The sequence below is a fragment of the Manis pentadactyla genome, chromosome 11 (assembly GCF_030020395.1).
Source record: "Manis pentadactyla isolate mManPen7 chromosome 11, mManPen7.hap1, whole genome shotgun sequence".
NCBI classification, from domain to species: Eukaryota; Metazoa; Chordata; class Mammalia; order Pholidota; family Manidae; genus Manis; species Manis pentadactyla.
In genome coordinates this window covers 5611300-5632829 of record NC_080029.1, presented here as the reverse complement: position 1 = coordinate 5632829, position 21530 = coordinate 5611300, and the positions used below count along the sequence as shown (strand labels likewise).

Here is a 21530-nt window from a genome sequence, read left to right as displayed (position 1 = left end):
AAAACCCTAAAGACTCCACTCCAAAACTACTAGAACTGATATCGGAATACAGCAAAGTTGCAGGATACAAAATTAACACACAGAAATCTGTGGCTTTCCTGTACACTAACAATGAACAGAAAGAGAAATCAGGAAAACAATTCCATTCACACTGGCATCAAAAAGAATAAAATACCTAGGAATAAACCTAACCAAAGAAGTGAAAGACCTATACCCTGAAAACTACAAGACACTCTTAAGAGAAATTAAAGAGGACACTAAGAAATGGAAACTCATCCTATGCTCCTGGCAGGGAAGAATTAATATCATCAAAATGGCCATCCTGCCCAAAGCAATACACAGATTTGATGCAATCCCTATCAAATTACCAACAACATTCTTCAACGAACTGGAACAAACAGTTCAAAAATTCATATGGAAACACCAAAGACCCCAAATAGCCAAAGCAATCCTGAGAAGGAAGAATAAAGTGGGGGGGATCTCGCTCCCCAACTTCAAGCTCTACTACAAAGCCACAGTAATCAAGACAATTTGGTACTGGCACAAGAGCAGAGCCACAGACCAGTGGAACAGAATAGAGACTCCAGACATTAACCCAAACATATATGGTCAATTAATATATGACAAAGGAGCCATGGACATACAATGGGGAAATGACAGCCTCTTCAACAGATGGTGCTGGCAAAACTGGACAGCTACATGTAGGAGAATGAAACTGGACCAATGTCTAACCCCATACACAAAAGTAAATTCGAAATGGATCAAAGACCTGAATGTAAGTCATAAAATCATAAAACTCTTAGAAAAAAACATAGGCAAAAATCTCTTGGACATAAACTTGAGTGACTTCTTCATAAACACATCTCCCTGGGCAAGGAAAACAAAAGCAAAAATGAACAAGTGGGACTATATCAAGCTGAAAAGTTTCTGTACAGCAAAGGACACCATCAATAGAACAAAAAGGCATCCTACAGTATGGGAGAATATATTCATAAATGGCAGATCTGATAAAGGGTTGACATTCAAAATATATAAAGAGCTCACGCACCTCAACAAACAAAAAGCAAATAATCCAATTTAAAAATGGGCAGAGGCTCTGAACAGACAGTTCAACAAAGAACAAATTCAGATGGCCAGCAGACACATGAAAAGATGCTCCACATCTCTTGTCATCAGAGAAATGCAAATTAAAACCACAATGAGATATCACCTCACACCAGTAAGGATCGCCACCATCCAAAAGACAAACAATAACAAATGTTGGCGAGGTTGTGGAGAAAGGGGAACCCTCCTACACTGCTGGTGGGAATGTAAATTAGTCCAACCATTGTGGAAAGCAATATGGAGGTTCCTCAAAAAAGCATAAAATAGACATACCATTTGACCCAGGAATTCCACTTCTAGGAATTTACCCTAAGAATACAGCAGCCCAGTTTGAAAAACACACATGCACCCCTATGTTTATCGCAGCACTATTTACAATAGCCAAGAAATAGAAGCAACCTAAGTGTCCATCAGTAGATGAATGAATAAAGAAGATGTGGTACATATACACAATGGAATATTTTTTTGAAAACTTTAAGGAGAATGGGTATTATGTCTTCTCTGTATGTCTGATAAAATTCCGAGGTAAATCCATCTGGCCCGGGGGGTTTTGTTCTTGGGTAGTATTTTGATTACCGCTTCAATTTCATTGCTGGTAATTGGTCTGTTTAGATTTTCTGTTTCTTCCTTGGTCAGTCTTGGAAGGTTGTATTTTTCTAGGAAGTTGTCCATTTCTTCTAGGTTTCCCAGCTTGTTAGCATATAGGTTTTCATAGTATTCTCTAATAATTCTTTGTATTTCTGTGGGGTCTGTCGTGATTTTACCTTTCTCGTTTCTGATTCTGTTGATGTGTGTTGATTCTCTTTTTCTCTTAAGTTTGGCTAGAGACTTATCTGTTTTGTTTATTTTCTCAAAGAACCAGCTCTTGGTTTCATTGATTTTTTTCTATTGTTTTATTCTTCTCAATTTTATTTATTTCTTCTCTGATCTTTATTATGTCCCTCCTTTGCTAACTTTAGGCCTCATTTGTTCTTCTTTTTCCAATTTCGATAATTTTGACTTTAGACTATTCATTTGGGATTGTTCCTCCGTCTTTAAATATGCCTGGATTGCTCTATACTTTCCTCTTAGACTGCTTTTGCTGCATCCCACAGAAGGTGGGGCTTTGTGTTGTTGTTGTCATTTGTCTCCATATATTACTTGATCTCTATTTTAATTTGGTCATTGATCCATTGGTTATTTAGGAGCATGTTGTTAAGCCTCCATGTGTTTGTGAGCTTTTTTGCTTTCTTTGTACGATTTAGTTCTAGTTTTATACCTTTGTGGTCTGAAAAGTTGGTTGGTAGGATTTCAGTCTTTTGGAATTTACTGAAGCTCTTTTTGTGGCGTAGTATGTGGTCTATTCTGGAGAATGTTCCATGTGCACTTGAGAAGAATGTGTATCCTGTTGCTTTTGGGTGTAGAGTTCTATAGATGTCTATTAGGTCCATCTGTTCTAGTGTGTTGTTCAGTGCCTCTGTGTCCTTACTTATTTTCTGTCTGGTGGATCTATCCTTTGGAGTGAGTGGTGTGTTGAAGTCTCCTAAAATGAATGCATTGCATTCTATTTCCTCCTTTAATTCTGTTAGTATTTGTTTCACATATGCTGGTGCTCCTGTATTGGGTGCATGTGTATTTACAATGGTTATATCCTCTTGTTGGACTGAGCCTTTTATCATTGTGTAATGTTCTTCTTTTTTCTGTTTTTGTGAGAGCATCTCTCATATTTATTGATCAAATGGTTGTTAACAACAATAAAATTCTGTATAGGGAACTCAATGCACAGTCATTAATCAACCCCAAGCCTAACTCTCAACAGCGTCCAATTTTCTGAAGCATAACAAACAAGTTCTTACATGTTGAACAAGTTCTTACATGGTGAATAAGTTTTACATGGTGAACAGTGCAAGGGCAGTCATATCACAGAAACTTTCGGTTTTGGTCATGCATCATGAACTATAAACAATCAAGTCAGAAATGATTATTCATTTGATTTTTATATTGATTTATATGTGAATCCCACATTTCTCCCTTATTTTTTTAAATAAAATGCTGAAGTGGTAGGTAGATGCAAGATAAAGATAGAAAGCATAATTTAGTGCTGTAAGAGGGAAAGTGTAGATGATCAGGTGTGTGCCTACAGGCTAAGTATTAATCCAAGCTAGACAAGGGCAACAAAACATCCACGGATGCAGAAGGTTTCTCTCAAAACAGGGGGAGTGAGGTTCTAAGCCTCACCTCTGTTGATCCCCAATTTCTCACCTGATGGCCCCCCTGTGACTGTGCCTGTCTTAGGTTGTTCCTCCCTTGAGGAATCTTACCCGTCTCTGGCTAACCAGTCATCTTCCAGGGCCATACAGGGAAATGTAAAGTTGGTAAGTGAGAGAGAAGCAATATTGTTTGAAAAGGTTAGCTTTTTACTTCTTTGCAGATTTATGCCCTGTGGCTTCTATGCCCAGCATTTGTCTTGAGGTATCTTTACCGCTTGGAAGAATTATGATACTTGGTAATTTTCAATATGAGGCATGAATTCTACTAAAGGGTTGTAATTAGGAAGGAAGAAGAAAAGCTATAGAAGTAGCAGACAGAAGAAAACATGGGAAGATTGATTATTTCTTTGACATAACTTCTTGTAGAGTAACATAAGCATGTATAGGTTTTAACAAACTACTAATTAAATTGCGTACACACATTAACAGAATAGGAATACAGATACATAACAAAAGCAGACCTACAATTACCAGCCATATCCAGTGAAACCAAGAAAACCAGTTAGGTACCCTAGGCATTTGTGAAAACTTATCAATAATATGATGGATATTGTCTAACTGAATTTGAATAGTTTGAGAAAAATCAGACAAATTAAAACAACACATTCCTGGGAACTGTTCACATCCCATATGTTCTTTTAACAGTAGATAGTCTATAGTTGCACGATTTTGGAGCACTGCAACTTGCACTTCGCCTAATTCTTGGTTGAGTTCCAACAACATAGATCCAGTCAAATTTGTTGTTTTACTGTATGCACAGGCCAGCTTAGATATCTCCTTCCTCATTCCCATGGCAAGTCCAGGAACCGGTGGGATGAATGCAGCTACAACTGCAATAGCGCCAGTATCTTTGTTGAAGTTTTTGATGATCATCTTCTGGAATGACTCTTCCAGAGGATGTTGATGTTGGAAGTTCTTCTTCATATCGTTATCTTAATTCATTTTCTGGGTAGCCAAATTAGGCTTTGATCCTCTGTATAAACACAAACAAATCCTTAGCCCACACTTTGATATGACCTTTATACCATTGTGAAGAACCTATTGGAGACCACCACACAGGAACTGCTTTTTTTTTTAAGAGAAAGAAATATTATCAGAAAAATGTACTTCCATAGCTGATCATCCGACACCCTTTAAAAGATCAAAATTAAGGATATGTAAAGCATGCATTAATCATTGATTTGCAGTTAATTTTATCCTATGAGGGAGTAATCCCCCCCTTTTTATGTTATCATTAATCTACAATTACATGAAGAATATTATGTTTACTAGGCTCTCCCCTATACCAAGTTCCCCCCCCAAACTCCATTACAGTCACTGTCCATCAGCATAGCAAAATGTTGTAGAATCACTACTTGTCTTCTCTGTGTTGCTAAGCCCTCCCCTTTCCCCAACACCCCACATTATACATGCTAATCATAATATCCCCTTTCTTCTTACCTGCCCTTATCCCTCCCTACCCTCCCATTCTCCCCAGTCTCTTTCCCTTTGGTAACTGTTAGTCCCTTCTTGGGTTCTGTGATTCTGCTGCTGTTTTGTTCCTTCAGTTTTTCCTTTGTTCTTATACTCCACAGATGAGTGAAATCATTTGGTATTTCTCTTTCTACACTTGGCTTATTTCACTGAGCATAATACCCTCTAGCTCCATCCATGTTGTTGCAAATGGTAGGATCTGTTTTCTTCTTACGGCTGAATAATATTCCATTGTGTATATGTACCACATCTTCTTTATCCATTCATCTACTGATGGACACTTAGGTTGCTTCCATTTCTTGGCTATTGTAAATAGTGCTGCAGTAAACATAGGGGTGCATCTGTCTTTTTCAAACTGGAGTGCTGCATTCTTAGGGTAGATTCCTAGAAGTGGAATTCCTGGGTCAAATGGTAAGTCTATTTTGAGCATTTTGAGGAACCTCCATACTGCTTTCCACAATGGTTGAACTAATTTGCATTCCCACCAGCAGTAGGAGGGTTCCCTTTTCTTCACAACCTCGCCAACATTTGTTGTTGTTTGTCTTTTGGATGGTGGCCATCCTTACTGGTGTGAGGTGATACCTCATTGTGGTTTTAATTTGCATTTCTCTGATAACTAGTGATGTGGAGCATCTTTTCATGTGTCTGTTGGCCATCTGAATTTCTTTTTTGGAGAACTGTCTGTTCAGTTCCTCTGTCCATTTTTTTAATTGGATTATTTGCTTTTTGTTTGTTGAGGTAGGTGAGCTCTTTATATATTTTGGATGTCAAGCCTTTATCGGATCTATCATTTTCAAATATATTCTCCCATACTGTAGGGTACCTTTTTGTTCTATTGATGGTGTCTTTAGCTGTACAGAAGCTTCTCAGCTTGATACAATCCCACTTGTTCATTTTTGCTTTTGTTTTCCTTGCCCAGGGAGATATGTTCATGAAGAAGTTGCTAATGTTTATGTCCAAGAGACTCTTGCCTATGATTTTTTCTAAGAGTTTTATGGTTTTATGACTTGCATTCAGGTCTTTAATCCATTTTGAATTTACTTTTGTGTATGGGGTTAGACATTGGTCCAGTTTCATTCTCTTACATGTAGCTGTCCAGTTTTGCCAGCACCATCTGTTGAAGAGACTGTCATTTCCCCATTGTATATCCATGGCTCCTTTATCGAATATTAATTGACCATATATGCTTGGGTTAATGTCTGGAGTCTCTAATCTGTTCCACTGGTCTGTGGCTCTGTTCTTGTGCTAGTACCAAATTGTCTTGATTACTATGGCTTTGTAGTAGAGCTTGAAGTTGGGGAATGAGATCCCCCCCACTTTATTCTTTCTTCTCAGGATTGCTTTGGCTATTCTGGGTCTTTGGTGTTTCCATATGAATTTTTGAACTGTTTGTTCCAGTTCGTTGAAGAATGTTGTTGGTAATTTGATAGGGATTGCATCAAATCTGTGTATTGCTTTGGGCAGGATGGCCATTTTGACGATATTAATTCTTCCTAGCCAAGAGCATGGGATGAGTTTCCATTTGTTAGTGTCCTCTTTAATTTCTCTTAAGAGTGTCTTATAGTTTTCAGGGTATAGGTCTTTCACTTCTTTGGTTAGGTTTATTCCTAGGTATTTTATTCTTTTTGATGCCAGTGTGAATGGAATTGTTTTCCTGATTTCTCTTTCTATTGGTTCATTGTTAGTGTATAGGAAAGCCACAGATTTCTGTGTGTTAATTTTGTATCCTGCAACTTTGCTGTATTCCGATATCAGTTCTAGTAGTTTTGGAGTGGAGTCTTTAGGGTTTTTTATGTACAATATCATGTCATCTGCAAATAGTGACAGTTTAACTTCTTCTTTACCAATCTGGATTCCTCGTATTTCTTTGTTTTGTCTAATTGCCATGGCTAGGACCTCCAGTACTATGTTGAATAACAGTGGGGAGAGAGGGCATCCCTGTCTTGTTCCCGATCTCAGAGGAAAATTTTTCAGCTTCTCGCTGTTCAGTATGATATTGGCTGTGGGTTTATCATATATGGCCTTTATTATGTTGAGGTACTTGCCCTCTATACCCATTTTGCTGAGAGTTTTTATCATGAATGGACGTTGAATTTTGTCCAATGCTTTTTCAGCATCTATGGAGATGTTCATGTGGTTTTTGTCCTTCTTTTTGTTGATGTGGTGGATGATGTTGATGGATTTTCAAATGTTGTACCATCCTTGCATCCCTGGGATGAATCCCACTTGGTCATGGTGTATGATCCTTTTAATATATTTTTGAATTCAGTTTGCTAATATTTTGTTGAGTATTTTTGCATCTACATTCATCAGGGATATTGGTCTGTAATGTTCTTTTTTGGTGGGGTCTTTGCCTGATTTTGGTATTAGGGTGATGTTGGCTTCATAGAATGAGTTTGGGAGTATTCCCTCCTCTTCTATTTTTTGGAAACTTTAAGGAGAATTGGTATTATGTCTTCTCTGTATGTCTGATAAAATTCCGAGGTAAATCTGTCTGGCCCAGGGGTTTTGTTCTTGGTTAATTTTTTGATTATTGCTTCAATTTCTTTGCTTGTAATTGCTTTGTTTAACTTTTGTGTTTCTTCCTTGGTCAGTCTTGGAAGTTGTATTTTTCTAGGAAGTTGTCCATGTCTTCTAGGTGTTCCAGCTTATTAGCATATAGGTTTTCATAGTAGTCTTTAATAATTCTTTGTATTTCTGTGGAGTCTGTCATGATTTTTCCATTCTCATTTCTGATTCTGTTGATGTGTGTTGATTCTCTTTTTCTCTTAGTAAGTCTGACTAGAGGGTTATCTATTTTGTTTATTTTCTCAAAGAACCAGCTCTTGGTTTCATTGATTTTTTCTATTGTTTTATTCTTCTCAATTTTGTTTATTTCTTCTCTAATCTTTATTATGTCACTCCTTTGCTGACTTTAGGCCTCATTTGTTCTTCTTTTTCCAGTTTCAATAATTGTGATTTTAGACTATTCATTTGGGATTGTTCTTCCTTCTTTAAGTGTGCCTGGATTGCTATATACTTTCCTCTTAAGACTGCTTTCGCCACGTCCCACAGAATTTGGGGCTTTGTGTCATTGTTGTCATTTGTTTTCATATATTCCTTGATCTCTATTTCAGTTTGTTTGTTGATCCATTGATTATTTAGGAGCATGTTGTTAAGCCTCCATGTGTTTGTGAGCCTTTTTGTTTTCTTTGTACAATTTATTTCTAGTTTTATACCTTTGTGGTCTGAAAAGTTGGTGGTAGAATTTCAATCTTTTGGAATTTACTGAGGCTCTTTTTGTGGCCTAGTATGTGGTCTATTCTGGAGAATGTTCCATGTGCACTTGAGAAGAATGTGTATCCTTTTGCTTTTGGATGTAGAGTTCTATAGATGTCTATTAGGTCCATCTGCTCTACTGTGTTGTTCAGTGCTTCCATGTCCTTACTTATTTTCTGCCCAGTGGATCTATCCTTTGGGGTGAGTGGTGTGTTGAAGTCTCCTAGAATGAATGCATTGCAGTCTATATCCCCCTTTAGTTCTGTTAGTATTTGTTTCACATATGCTGGGGCTCCTGTGTTGGGTGCATATATATTTAGAATGGTTATATCCTCTTGTTGGACTGAGCCCTTTATCATTATGTAATGTCCTTCTTTATCTCATGTTACTTTCTTTGTTTTGAAGTCTATTTTGTCTGATACTAGTACTGCAACGCCTGCTTTCTTCTCTCTGTTGTTTGCATGAAATATGTTTTTCCATCCCTTGACTTTTAGTCTGTGCATGTCTTTGGTTTTGAGGTGAATTTCTTGTAAGCAGCATATAGATGGGTCTTGCTTTTTTATCCATTCTATTACACTGTGTCTTTTGATTGGTGCATTCAGTCCATTTACATTTAGGGTGACTATTTAAAGATATGTACTTATTGCCATTGCAGGCTTTAGATTCGTGGTTACCAAAGGTTCAAGGTTAGCTTCTTTAGTATCTTACTACCTAACTTAGCTTACTTATTGAGCTGTTATATACACTGTCTGGAGATTCTTTTCTTCTCTCCCTTCTTGTTCCTCCTCCTCCATTCTTTATACGTTGGTTGTTTTATTCTGTGCTCTTTCGTGTTTCCTTTAACTGCTTTTTGTGGGTAATTGATTTTATTTTTTGCTTTTAGTTAGTATTTGGTTGGTTTGCTTTCTGTGCTGTGATTTTATATTCTCTGGTGACATCTGTTTAGTCTTAGGAGTGCTCCCATCTAGAATAGTCCCTCTAGAATACCCTGTAGAGGTGGTTTGTGGGAGGCAAATTCCCTCAACTTTTGCTTGTCTGGGAATTGTTTAATCCCTCCTTCATATTTAAATGATAATCATGCTGGATACAGTATCCTTGGTTCAAGGCCCTTCTGTTTCATTGCATTAAATATATCATGCCATTCTGTTCTGGCCTGTAAGGTTTCTATTGAGAAGTCTGATGATAGCCTGATGGGTTTTCCTTTGTAGGTGACCTTTTTTCTTTCTCTGGCTGCCTTTAATATTCTGTCCTTGTCCTTGATCTTTGCCATTTTAATTATTATTTGTCTTGGTGTTGCCCTCCTTTGGTCCCTTCTGTTGGAAGTTCTGTGTGCTTCCGTGGTCTGAGCGACTATTTCCTCCCCCAGTTTGGGGAAGTTTTCAGCAATTATTTCTTCAAATACACTTTCTATCCCTTTTTCCCTCTCTGCTTCCTCTGATACCCATAATGCGGATATTGTTCCTTTTGGATTGGTCACACAGTTCTCTTCATATTGTTTCATTTCTGGAGGTCCTTTTATCTCTCTCTGCATCAGCTTCTCTGCGTTCCTGTTCTCTGGTTTCTATTCCATTAACAGCCTCTTGCATCTCATCCATTTTGCTTTTAAGTCCTTCCAGAGATTGTTTTATTTCTGCAGTCTCCCTCCCTACTTTGTCCGTTAGCTCTTGCATATTTCTCTGCAGCTCCATCAGCATGGTTCTGACCTTTATTTTGAATTCTTTTTCAGGAAGAATTGGTTAGGTCTATCTCCCCAAGCTCCTTCTCAGGGGTTGCCTCTGTTAGTCTGGTCTGGATCAAATTCTTCTGCCTTTTCATGGCGATAGAGGTAGTTGTGGGGAGTTGGCATGTGTGTCAGCTGGGAGAATGTCCCTTCTTGGTAGTTTGCCTTCCTCTCCTGTGAGAACGGTGACCCCTAGTGGCCTGTGCTGGTCAGCTGCAGACAGACGGTGTCTCTGTGGAGGAAGCTCTGCATGGCCACTGTCAGTGTGGCCGGCCTCAGGTTGCTGCTCTGCTTTGGCGGGCAGCACTGGAGGGGGAATGGGGAGGAGGCTGTTTATCGCTGTGAGGGGCGTCCAAGGTGTGCTGCCACCCAGTGGGTTGGGGCCCCTGGAGTTCCCCAGGATTCCCAGCTGCTGGGCTGAGTGTCCTGGGACGCTTCCGTCCAGCTGTGAGGCCCCTGTCCCTTTAAGGCTTTCAAAAAGCACTCGCTTTTCTTTTGTCCCAGGGCCGCCAGCTGCAGGGACCCACTTGCAGGTTTTCCTGTCCCGTGTCCCTAGTATCCAGTACACCACGCACTGTGTGTCTGCGCTCCCGGTGCGGATGGCTGGGGCTGGGTGTTCAGCAGTCCTGGGCTCCCAATCCCTCCCCGCTCTGACTCCTCTCCTCCCACCGAGGAGCTGGGGTGAGGGGTGCTCAGGTCCCACTGGGCCGCGGCTTGTGTCTTACCCCTTTCATGAGGCTCTGGTTTCTTGCAGGTGTAGATGTAGCCTGGCTATTGTCCTGTATCTTCTGGTCTCTCTTTTAGGAATAGTTGTATTTGTTGTATTTTCAATAATACATATGGTTTTTGGAGATTTCCACTGTTCTACTCTCACCACCATCTTGGCTTCTCCCTCCCTCCTCCTGGCTTTTTGACTGGTAGAAGTGGGGTGTTCTAGGGCGACTGACACTCGATTAGAATGCCTGACTCTCTGAGTCTGACCAGGTGTTCCTGGATGCCTGCTCCTCCCTCTTGTGAGAGGGGCCACTGCCACTGTCTCTGTGGCTGGGCCCCCGGAGTCAGTTCTACAATGACAGGGGCTCGGTTATGAGCAAGTCCAGGTGGGTTGTCCAGGGAAGGCACCTCTAAATTCAGGTGGGCTACTTGAGGGGCCTGGGCACAGAACAGCCTCCACTCCTCTTCCCTGGGTGTGGTTATTCCCAGTACGAGTGGCCCTGGCTCTCCTTGGCCTGGGTTTAGTTTGAGGCTGGTGTGCCCAGTTGGTTCAAAAGTCATTTAGGCTCCAAGCTTTGAGTGTATGTCTTAGCTGAAGAGGGGAATGAGGCACTTGGGCAGGTAGAGAAACTTAGGTCGGGCCTTTTGGCCTCCAGGTTCACATTGATGGGCTTGGCAAAGGTGTTGCTGGAATGCCTGTGTCCCAGTGGCTCCAAGAATAGTTGCAGTCTTTTTACTGAAGGGAGTTACAGGGAGGGTGACCACAGAGTGTTGTGCCCCTGTGTCAACCATAAAAGTCATGTGTTGTCCCCCTACTTTCATTCTGACCGTGGGCTCCTGGGAGCCGAGCATGAGAGAGCCCGGTCCCTGTCACTCTGAGTCTATTCCTGCCAGGCCAGTAAGCCTTTCCCCATGGGGCCCCTCCCAGCAGCATCCAGGCTCTGGGGCTTTGCCTCCATTAGGGCATTCATTCTTCCAATGCCCCTTCTCCTCACAGTAAGCACCCTGGTGCCCCTGGATAGGGGGATCCTAGGGATTCCCCCTCTTAGCAGCCGGCTTTTCTCTGCCTTTTGGTCATCTCTCTTCCTTTTAGGGCAGCTGCCAGGAAGCTGGCCTTTTTCTTCATTTTTCTTTCAGCCTCTGTGTCAGCCTGAACTTCTCTGTTTAGATATACTTTGTTGGCAATTTTAATCAGCTGAGTGATATTGTTCCAGGAGAGCCTTCAAGTTTTTGGAGCATTTGTCTGATGTCTGGGGTGACTCGAGCTATGAGTGAGGTGTTGATCATTTGTTGGCTCCCTGGTGACTCAGGACTGAAGGGGATGTAGATGCGATGAGCTTCACACAGTCTTTCGTAATAGTTCCCGGGAGACTCTCCTGGTTGTTGAGTGACTGAAGATACTTTGGTCATGTTCATAGGCTTTTTTGGACCTGGCTTTGATCCCCTGGAGGAGGGTATCCTAATATCGGCGGATCTGGTGCTGTCCCTCTCAAGGGTGGTGAAGTCCCTCTTGGGGCGCTCCTTGGGGACAGCGATTTCAGCCCATGCACCCCAATCAAGGACCCTGGGTGCCTCCTCTCTTCCTTTGTGAACAGGGTGTGGAGAAGCTGTTGGCAGTCTTTCCAGGTTGGCTGATGGGTTTGAAAGAGGGATTTCGTGAGATCAACCAGGGCTGTGGCTTTTCTGACAGGGTGTTGTGTTTTTAATTGAGGAGGTCAGTCATGGAGAAGGGTTGATATTGAACCAGCCAGGCTGGGTGGTCCCGTCTTTATACACCTTTCAGGCTCCCATGTCTCTTGCACCAGCATCTGAAGGGTTCCTGCTTCTGGCCAAAGGCACAGTCTGGCTGCTGGTTGGGGGAGAGTGGGTCTACTGGTTCTGGAGTTGGCACGAAGGCTGACAGTGGCAGGGTGTCTGGGACTGGGTGGACTGGGTGCTGACAGCCTTGGGGGTGCATAAGGTTCGGGAAATATTGGCTCTTCCTCTGGATCACCAGTAAGAACTTGCAGAGGCTCAGGCTTCTGTTGATTCTTTGTGGGCTGCTTTGTTGTGGCAACTAAGACCCTACTTTGTCCCTGCCTGTTGTGCAAATTGCACCTGAGGGGGAACGGTCTGGGCAACTCCTAACTGGGAGTTAATGCATGGGAACTGATTAGGATGACCTGGATCTTTAGTGATGACCCGCCAGACTCGGCGGATTGTTGGGACATCTAGGGTTCCTTCTGGAAGCCATCCTACACTAAAGGTGGGCTATATGGATTCACACAGGGTTTTTAACCTGCCAGAGTTAATTTTACTCTGTGGTTTTCTACAGAGTAAATTCATTCCTGAAATTTTGTTCATGGTGTCGAGAACTGTGGGTTTGCTGTTCCCTGTCCCGTGACGTGTCCGTGGATGGTGCCGCGACAACAGACAAGGGAGGAATGCCTCCTCTAGAGAGGAGACCAATTAGATGCCCGGCCGTTCACGCTCCTTGCAGAGACTTTGGTCAGCCTTGACTAAGGTGCACCCGTATTAGTCCCTGGCCAGGTCAGCTGAAGCCGAGTCACTGTTATGTCATGGTGGCCGACCGCGAATGCGGATGAGGGCGCACTCAGATTCCGTAGCACAGGCCGTGGAATCACAGATTCAGTGCAGACTGAATGGCAGCCGCCCTGCACACTCACTCACACACTCAGACCAGAGTTAAAGCATTCCCCCCCTGGGAATGTCTACCTGTGAGACATCTAAGAGGTGATCAGGCTCCCCTTCCACCCCAGCGGGTGGGAACTGGCTGGGTCAGGTGCCCTGGGGCCTTACCGGATTCGACATCGGAACCAGGTCCTCACCTGCCAAACTTCCCTGAGTCTGGCGGGAACAGCGGAGTGGGGCCGGCTCAGGGCGACCGGGCGGGAGCCTGCCGAGGGGTCAGGCGGGCGCGCCTTCTCCGTTGCGACCTCCTGTTCCATCACTGCCCTGCTGTTGCCCCAAACCGGTGGCAACAAGGGGCCAGCGCGGTTGGGTTTCCCCGTCAGGGAACCAAATGTTATGGAAAATCCTGGAAAACCTGGACTGGATCATTGACGGAAGGACCAAGTGGCACTCGGAGGTCCTGGAGTGCTGAGGTTTTACTTCACACCAGCGGGCTCAGAGGGGAGTCATCTCCCAAAGTCTGAGCCCTGAGCACAAGCAAGGGGAGCAATTTATATTATTTTGATAGGTGGCATTTCGGCAGGCACAGGGCAACAGAGGAGCCCGGAGGAGGGGAGGGGGGAGCTGGGAGGGCTTTGCCAACTGGAGGGAAAAAGTGGTTTGCTGACCTTCATGGCTGTGTTGAATATTTTCCTTATCAGTCTTAGGGTGGACAGGGTACTAAATGAGCTACAGGGTGCTAATGTGCACCCAGCATTTATGCGGCACACGCTGTGTGCTAGGCACTGTCCTCAGCACTCTTGATGTAGAACTCATGTACTCTTCACAGCAACCCCACCAAACAGGCACTCTTTTTATCCCCATCTTGTAAGATAAGGAAACCGAGGGGTGGAGGAGATAAGTAACTCTCCGAGGGTTGTACAGTTAGCAAGTGGTGGAGTGAGGATGCCAAGCCTGGATTCAAATTCAAGCCAGCTGATGCCACAGCCTGATGTGTTCACCAGTGGGAAATACTGCCTCAAGAGCTGCTTGTGGGCTTAAGCCTTCCTTGACTTCCATGGCTGAGTTGGCACGAACCACACTGCATCTGTGTTGAGTATCCCAGAAGCCCCTCCCTGTGGGCTTCTCCACTTCCCAACTCTGGTTTCAGAGCAGCACCTGCCTTTTCTTACTCTTGCTACATTGGAAGGTGGTACCATGTGGGTGCTGGATTAAGGAATCCCCCTCACCAGCTGTATGGCCAAAGGAAAATCACTTCACCCCAATGTGCTCTGCTTTCCTCATCCTCAAGTGGGATGCTATTGCTTCAAGACAGGACTGCCGGAGGATTAGTTGAGAACATGCATATGAAATGTTCACACCATGGCTCAATTAATGGTGATTGTCTAGCGCATGTTTCATAACAGTAAAAAAACTGCTGAGTCTTTGTATCGTCACATGGGTGTACAATCTCATATTGTTCTTTTGGGGATGTTTAGAAGTTCCTGATGTCAACCAAGTACAACAAGGACTCCAAGATGTACCACGCAATCCAGACTGTGTTTGGTGAGAGGTAAGGTACAGAGATGGGTCTGGGGGGAGGCTGGCTGCAAGTAGAAGGCCCATGGGGCCCAGAGCACTGGGTGAAACATTGAAGCTTGAGGTCCTGGCTGCTGGGCACACAGCAGGTGCTCCATAATGGTGGCCACTGTTCTTGTCCTTAGCACTTTCTTCCTCTTTTCCCTCTGCATGGCAGGTGGGAGTGCAAGGATCACTGAGGTTGGGATACACAATCATCCCTTTATTTATTTATTTATTTTATTGTAGTAAATCTCACATACCATTTTAACCACACTGCAGTTACAATTCAGTGGCTCATGGTGCATTCATGATGTGGTGCAACCATCAGCATTGTATAGTTCCAGAACATGGTCATCACTCCAAAATATGACCCCTTAGCCACCAGTCAGTCTCCATTTCCTCCCCATTTTCCTCACATCAGGTGTTTATCTCCCACAGACTGTTTGGCCAAGGCTTGGTGTCTGTATGCGACTATGAACACTGGCACAAACAGAGAAGAGTCCTGGATCTGGCCTTCAGCCGGAGGTGAGTGTGGCTAGAGATCACAGACCTTGGGAAAGAGGGTTTTCATTGGAGGGGGTCTCATCCAGGCTGAGCAGACAGAGGAGAGAGGGCATCACTTGTCAGAGAGAGTGCGAGGTGGCTAGCCAGTGGACCTGAGGCTGAGAGAGGCCCTTGCGTGGTTTGTGAATGTTGAAGCCTGAGTGACAACATGCCTGGTGATGTGGGGGTCCCTGCCCCCAGGACCTCCCTGGCTCAGACCTCATCAACCCTCATCTAGGCTTTTATTTTATATATTATAGCTTTTATTTTTAGATAACTATTTTTAAATAACTGTTTTATTGAGGTATAATTTGTATACAACACAATTTACCCATTTACAGGGTACAATTCAATGGATTTTATTATACTCACAAAGTTGAACAACCATCCTTACAGTCAATTTTAGAACATTTCATCACCCAGAAAGCAGTCTGCCCCCTTTCCTCTCAATGACCCCAGTTCTTGGCAACCACTAAAATACTTTCTTTCTCTATGAATTTTCATATTCTAGACATTTATTATAAATGGAATCGTATTTTGTGTGTGTGCCTGGCTTCTTTCACCTAGCATAATGTTTTCAAGGTTCATACATGTAACAGCATATTTCAGAACTTCATTTCTTTTCATTGTCAAATAATATTCCATTGAATGGACATACCACTTTTGTTTATCCATTCATCAGTTGATGGATGTGTGAGTTGTTTACAGTTTTTGACTTTTGTGAATAATGCTGCCATGAACCTTTGTGTACAGGTTTTTGTGTGGATATGTTTTCATTTCTCTTGTGTATCTACATAGGACTGGGATTGCTGGGTCACATGGTAGCTCTACATTTAACATTTTGAGGAAGGTAGTCTTTCATTTTGATACAATTTCAAATTTACAAAAAAATTCCAGAATAGCCTAAGGGACTCCTGTATATCTTTTACCCAGATCCACTTACCCTTTATTGTTTAGATCACCATTTGTTTTATAATTTCTTCTCTATATGTATATTCTCTGTGTGTACATATACATATATTTACATTTTTTAATATGGTGCATATTTTTAAAACCATTTGAGAGTAATTTGGAGACACTATAACCTCTTTCTTAAATACTTCTGGATGTATTTCCTAAGAATATGTACATTCTCTTATGTGACTACAATGCAGTTACCAAAATAAGGAAATTTAATATTAATCCAATACTATTATCTAATGTGCAATCTGTATTCAAATTTTGTCATTTGTGCCAGTTTGGCTATTTTTTCCTTTTCTAGGATCCAGTCTGGGTTCATGTGTTACATTTAGTTACTGTGTCTTTTTCGCTCCCTTGTTTCTAGAACAGGTCCTAGTCCTCCCTTGACTTTCTTAATCTTAAAATTGCAGGCCACTTTTGTAGAAAGTCCTGCAATTTAGTTTGTCTATTTCCATACAGTTACACTCAGGTTCTACCTTTTTGAGAGAATGGCACAGAGGTGATGTTGTGTACTCTTCAGGGTACAAGATCAGGAGGCACATGGAAATTTGTCCCATTGCTGGGGATGCTAACTTTGCTTGCCTTGTTGAGGTGGTGTCCTCCAGGTTCCTCCACTATGTGTGTGTAATTTGTAGGTGACAGTATAAACACACTTGCCTAGACTTTCATCACAGCCTCTGCCCTGACCTCCTGCCTCCTGTTGCTCTCCTCCAATGCGTTTACCTCACGGCCATGGAGAGATCTTGTTAAAACTCAGATGTGACCACATCACTCCCCTGTACTGAAGCCTTCAATGGCTCTGTATCAGCTGAAATATGAAGGTCAGACCCCACTCCCACCATCCAATCTGGCCCCTAAACCCCTCCAGCCTTCACACCTTCTCTTTTCCACCTTTCTGGAAACATTGGGCCCTTTCTGGCAGCTCTGTCTGTGTTCTTGCCATTCCTTCTACCTTCTGTGCTCCCCCAGGGAATTCCTGTGCCTCCTTTGATACCCAGCTAAGATATCACTGCTTCAGCGAGGTATCCCTTGACTTTCCAAGGATGAATTCATGCCTCCATCATGGCTCTTGTTACACCCACTGCAGTGTTTCTCATTCACTCTGCCTTCCTCACTAGACCTCAAGTCTCTGAAGGCAGAAGATGCACCTTGTCCCTGGACTCCTGCACCTAGCAAAGCATCATGCATTTCACAAGCCCTCCAGGAAGTTCTCAGAGTAAATGAGTACATAAATGAAATAATGAATTGGAATAGTCTTGGTCTTACTGGAAAGTTGCCAGGAATGAGAAGAGAAGAAATAGATTAGAAAGAAGTATTATTTAATAAATACTTGTTATGTCAAGAGCCAGGTCTATGAAGGTGTGGATTCTAACCAGATGACCTCCCACAATACTCATGACATAAATACCAGTGGCATTGTCTTGGTGATCCTTCTCCAGTACACAGGACCTTGAGTTAGAACAGCACTTTACATTTTACTAAATGCTTTCACAAACATTTTTATTTAAAAAAATTTTTAATTGTGGTTAGATACACATAACATAAAATTTACTATCTTGCTCAGTTTTTAGTGGTTTAGTGGTATTAAGTACATTTACATTGTTGTGCAACCATCACCACACGTTTTTATTTCTTAATCTCACAATAAGATATTCATCTAAGAGATGACTATTTTATTGAAAATGTAAAATTCATAAACTTGTATGAAAGAAGCTTTGGGAGTTGTGTGTGTTTATAAGAGTGTTATTGACCCTTGGTGAATCCTAATTCACTAATGAGGAAAAAAGTAGGAACCACTAGGGGACCCCTAGAGTTTCATCTCCAACCATTATGCACACAGAATATCATTAAATACTTTTAATAAAATTGTTAGAGTAAATTACTAGCTTCTGCTTTCCTAGGTATTACTTTTACTGGAAGATCTTGGTCCCAATCATTCCCACAAAAGACAAGGGGGTTGAGATTTTACTGTACTGCTAACACTCCAGGCCGACATTGTGTGTCTGTGATAGCTGTCAGGAATTCAGTACTGGTGTGCTAACAGCCACATACTATTCAAACAGTCAACTTGAATGTGATTTTTAAAAAAGGTAACTACGAATAATCTTACAAATAAATGTATGCTTGCAAACCAGGTAAGTGTTACGAAGAAAATGTCAAGGGTGCTATGGAAGCATATACTGTGTTTCCTTGGGGCTTAAGAGACATTTCCTTGAGGAAGTGGCATTTGTGTCTCCCTCTGGAGAGTGGGCAAGTGTTAAGGTAATAACAGGGAATAGGGATGGAGGGTGGGAGGGAAGAGAGCTTCAGGCAGAGGGGTCAGCACGTGCAAAGGCCCTGAGAAGAGAAGGAACACTGTGTTTTTGAGGAGCTAAAAGGCCATTGTAACAGGAAGCAACACTGCAGGGGGGAGTCACAGGGGGCAAACCCTGCCTCCTAGTCCAGGTAAGGATTTTTCGCCTTCTTCCTAAGTGACAGGCTGCTTCAGAGCATTTCAGTTTGGCAAGGGACTGAATCAGAGTGGTGTTTACAGTAAAGGCCTGGGCCACAGACAGTAAACATGCAATTGACATGGGGTAGGGGCTAGGCAGCAGCGAGCGCAAGATGCCTGCGGCCACGCTGGAGCAGGACTGGTGGGTGGGCAGTGAAGAGCTGATTCTCTTTCCTAATTAAAAAGTTACTGTTTTCTCCCGCTCTTCTCTCATTTTCCCTTTTTAATGTTTTTAAAATGCTCTTATTTGGAAGTCATTTCAAATTTTTACCTAAGTTTCAAGAATAAGAATAGGAGAAAGAGCACCCTTATACCCTTAACCCAGATTGTTAACATTAAAAATCACGTTTAATGACAAAAGCAGCTTGTTTTCTTACTGGAGATCCAGAAATATGTCATGAGCACAGGGGCAGTCTCCCGTCTTTCCGGTCCCCGAGGGCTGCCATTTTTTTTTTTTTTTGAGAGTGCATCTCTCATATTTATTGATCAAATGGTTGTTAACAACAATAAAATTCTGTATAGGGGACTCAATGTACAATCATTAATCCACCCCAAGCCTAATTCTCGTCAGTCTCCAATCTTCTGAAGCATAACGAACAAGTCCTTACATGGTGAACAAGTTCTTACATGGTGAACAGTGCAAGGGCAGTCATCACAGAAACTTTCGGTTTTGATCACGCATCATGAACTATAAACAATCAGGTCAAATATAATTATTCGTTTGATTTTTATACTTGATTTATATGTGAATCCCACATTTCTCCCTTATTATTGTTATTATTATTTTTAATAAAATGCTGAAGTGGTAGGTAGATACGAGATAAAGGTAGAAAACAGAGTTTAGTGTTGTAAGAGAGCAAATGTAGATGATCAGGTGTGTGCCTGTAGACTAAGTGTTAATCCAAGCTAGACAAGGAGGGCTGCCATTTTTGAGTTTGAAGCACATTCTCTCTTTCTAGGCACTATGCCTGGGAGACCAGCTGGGGTAGCGGTCCTGGGGCAGGGGGTGCTGTGGGTTGGGAGCTGTGGGTCTGAGGACTCGATTCCATGCAGAGTTGGGCCCTGTGATGGCTTGGAGGCAGGGGTGAAGCAGGAGAGAGCAGGCTGCAGGTGGCCCTCCAGGCAGCGCAGGGAAGGAGAGTGGGCACTGAGTGGAGGGCTCGGACGGGAAGCAGGTGGCCCTGTCATGGTCTCTGAGGGGCTCCAGAGGCCTTCATTCCTTTTCTTTTCACTGCCATCTGGAATTTTACACGGCCATGTCCCCTGGAGGTCAGAGCTGAGGGGCCCAGTTGCAGACAGAGGCCCCATGGAACATGAAGTTGAGGGCAAAGGGATAGTGCCCATCCTGAGTGGAATGGGGCAACCCCAGGGCTTAGGTTGGTTACTGCAACCCCACCCTGCGAGCCAGGCCTTGAGGGGAGATCAGAAAGGCTGGGAAGGGCCGCTGCCTCTGTTCTGTATGCTGGGTCCATCCAAAGGAGGGGCCAGTATGGCTGCAGGCCTGGGCTGGTCATGGTGGCTGCTGATCCATGTGCTGTTTCCCCAGCTCCTTGGTCAGCCTGATGGAAACGTTCAATGAGAAAGCTGAGCAACTGGTGGAGATCCTGGAAGCTAAGGCGGATGGGCAGACCCCGGTGTCCATGCAGGATATGCTGACTTGCGCCACCATGGACATCATGGCCAAGGTGATGGGCGTGGCGGGGCTGCCAGGTGGGGCCAAGGGCACTTCTCCTCTCTCTCTGCCCTCGCCTTCTTTTCTCCTGCCTCCTGCTCCTCCACGGCATTCAGGGGCCCCTTCTCTGGGCTGGGGGCTTCATATATCCTTGAAGAATCACGACCTAGTGTGAGATTGGAGCTGCTAATCCGTTCTCTAGAAACACACTGAGAGGTGTGGGCACTAGCCTGTGGCTGGTCAGGGGCAGAATTAGGACTGGATCTCAGGTCTGCCTTACTTCAAGCCCAAAGCCTACCTCTCCCTTGGCACATACCCATGGGTTTGGTTTGCAGCCTGGCAGACTCAGCAGTGGTCCAGGTAACCCCACACCCAGGTGAAGGCAGTTCAGGCAGCTGGAGGGTAGGCACAGTGCAGGAAGTCACAGTCATTCCTCAGTTCACTGGGAAGCAGAGTATAGAATGGACACCCAAACAAGGCTGCATTTTAGGGGAAATGCTTCTTGTCAAGGAAGAAAGCCAAGGTTTGTTGAGTGGCTACAGTGTGCTACGTAACCTTCAGCACATCCCGTGGGGTGGGGACTGTCATGGATGGCTGTAAGGAGTCAGCGACATCATGCACATAACCCTGCACCCAGGGCTTGGGTGTCCAGCCGAACAATGTCAGGCTCTGCCCTGGGTCTTCCGTCCTCTCATCCCCCAGGTATGACCTTGCCCTTCTCTCTCCCACAGGCAGCTTTTGGGATGGAGACCAGCATGCTGCTGGGTGCCCAGAAGCCTCTGTCCCGGAAAGTGAAACTGATAATGGAGGGTATCTCCTCATCTCGCAACACCCTGGCTAAGGTACTGCGTCAGCACCCCGTCTGGTGACCAGCCGCCACCACTTGTGTTGTCCTCCTTTGCTGGAGCACCTCCTCCTGTGATTTTTTATCAGAATGGGTTTTGAGTTCTGGTATGTCTGAAGTGACTTCTGGATCAGTGAGAATTTGCATAGGTCACATCAAGCAGAAGCTGAACATCAGAGTGGTTTAAGCAAATTAGGAGTTGATCTTTCTCTCGTGTAAGATGGTCCTGAAGCAGGCACTCTAGAATGGCTATGCTGGCTCCACAATGTTAGGTGTTCCTGGACTTCTCTGTCTTTCTGTTCCACAGTCTC

At 43.5% G+C, this 21530-nt stretch overlaps 1 protein-coding gene across 2 annotated transcripts in view; it reads left to right on the top strand.

Moving 5' to 3' along the window:
* LOC118910655 (cholesterol 24-hydroxylase) overlaps positions 1–21530 on the top strand; it is a 54681-nt gene that overhangs the window by 24500 nt on the left and 8651 nt on the right. For both annotated transcript variants that reach the window (XM_057488153.1, XM_036881998.2), the window contains exons 4-7: positions 14628–14701; positions 15148–15234; positions 20250–20388; positions 21107–21217. In XM_057488153.1, coding sequence (XP_057344136.1) covers positions 14628–14701; positions 15148–15234; positions 20250–20388; positions 21107–21217 — 411 coding nt within the window. The remainder of the gene's footprint in view (positions 1–14627; positions 14702–15147; positions 15235–20249; positions 20389–21106; positions 21218–21530) is intronic.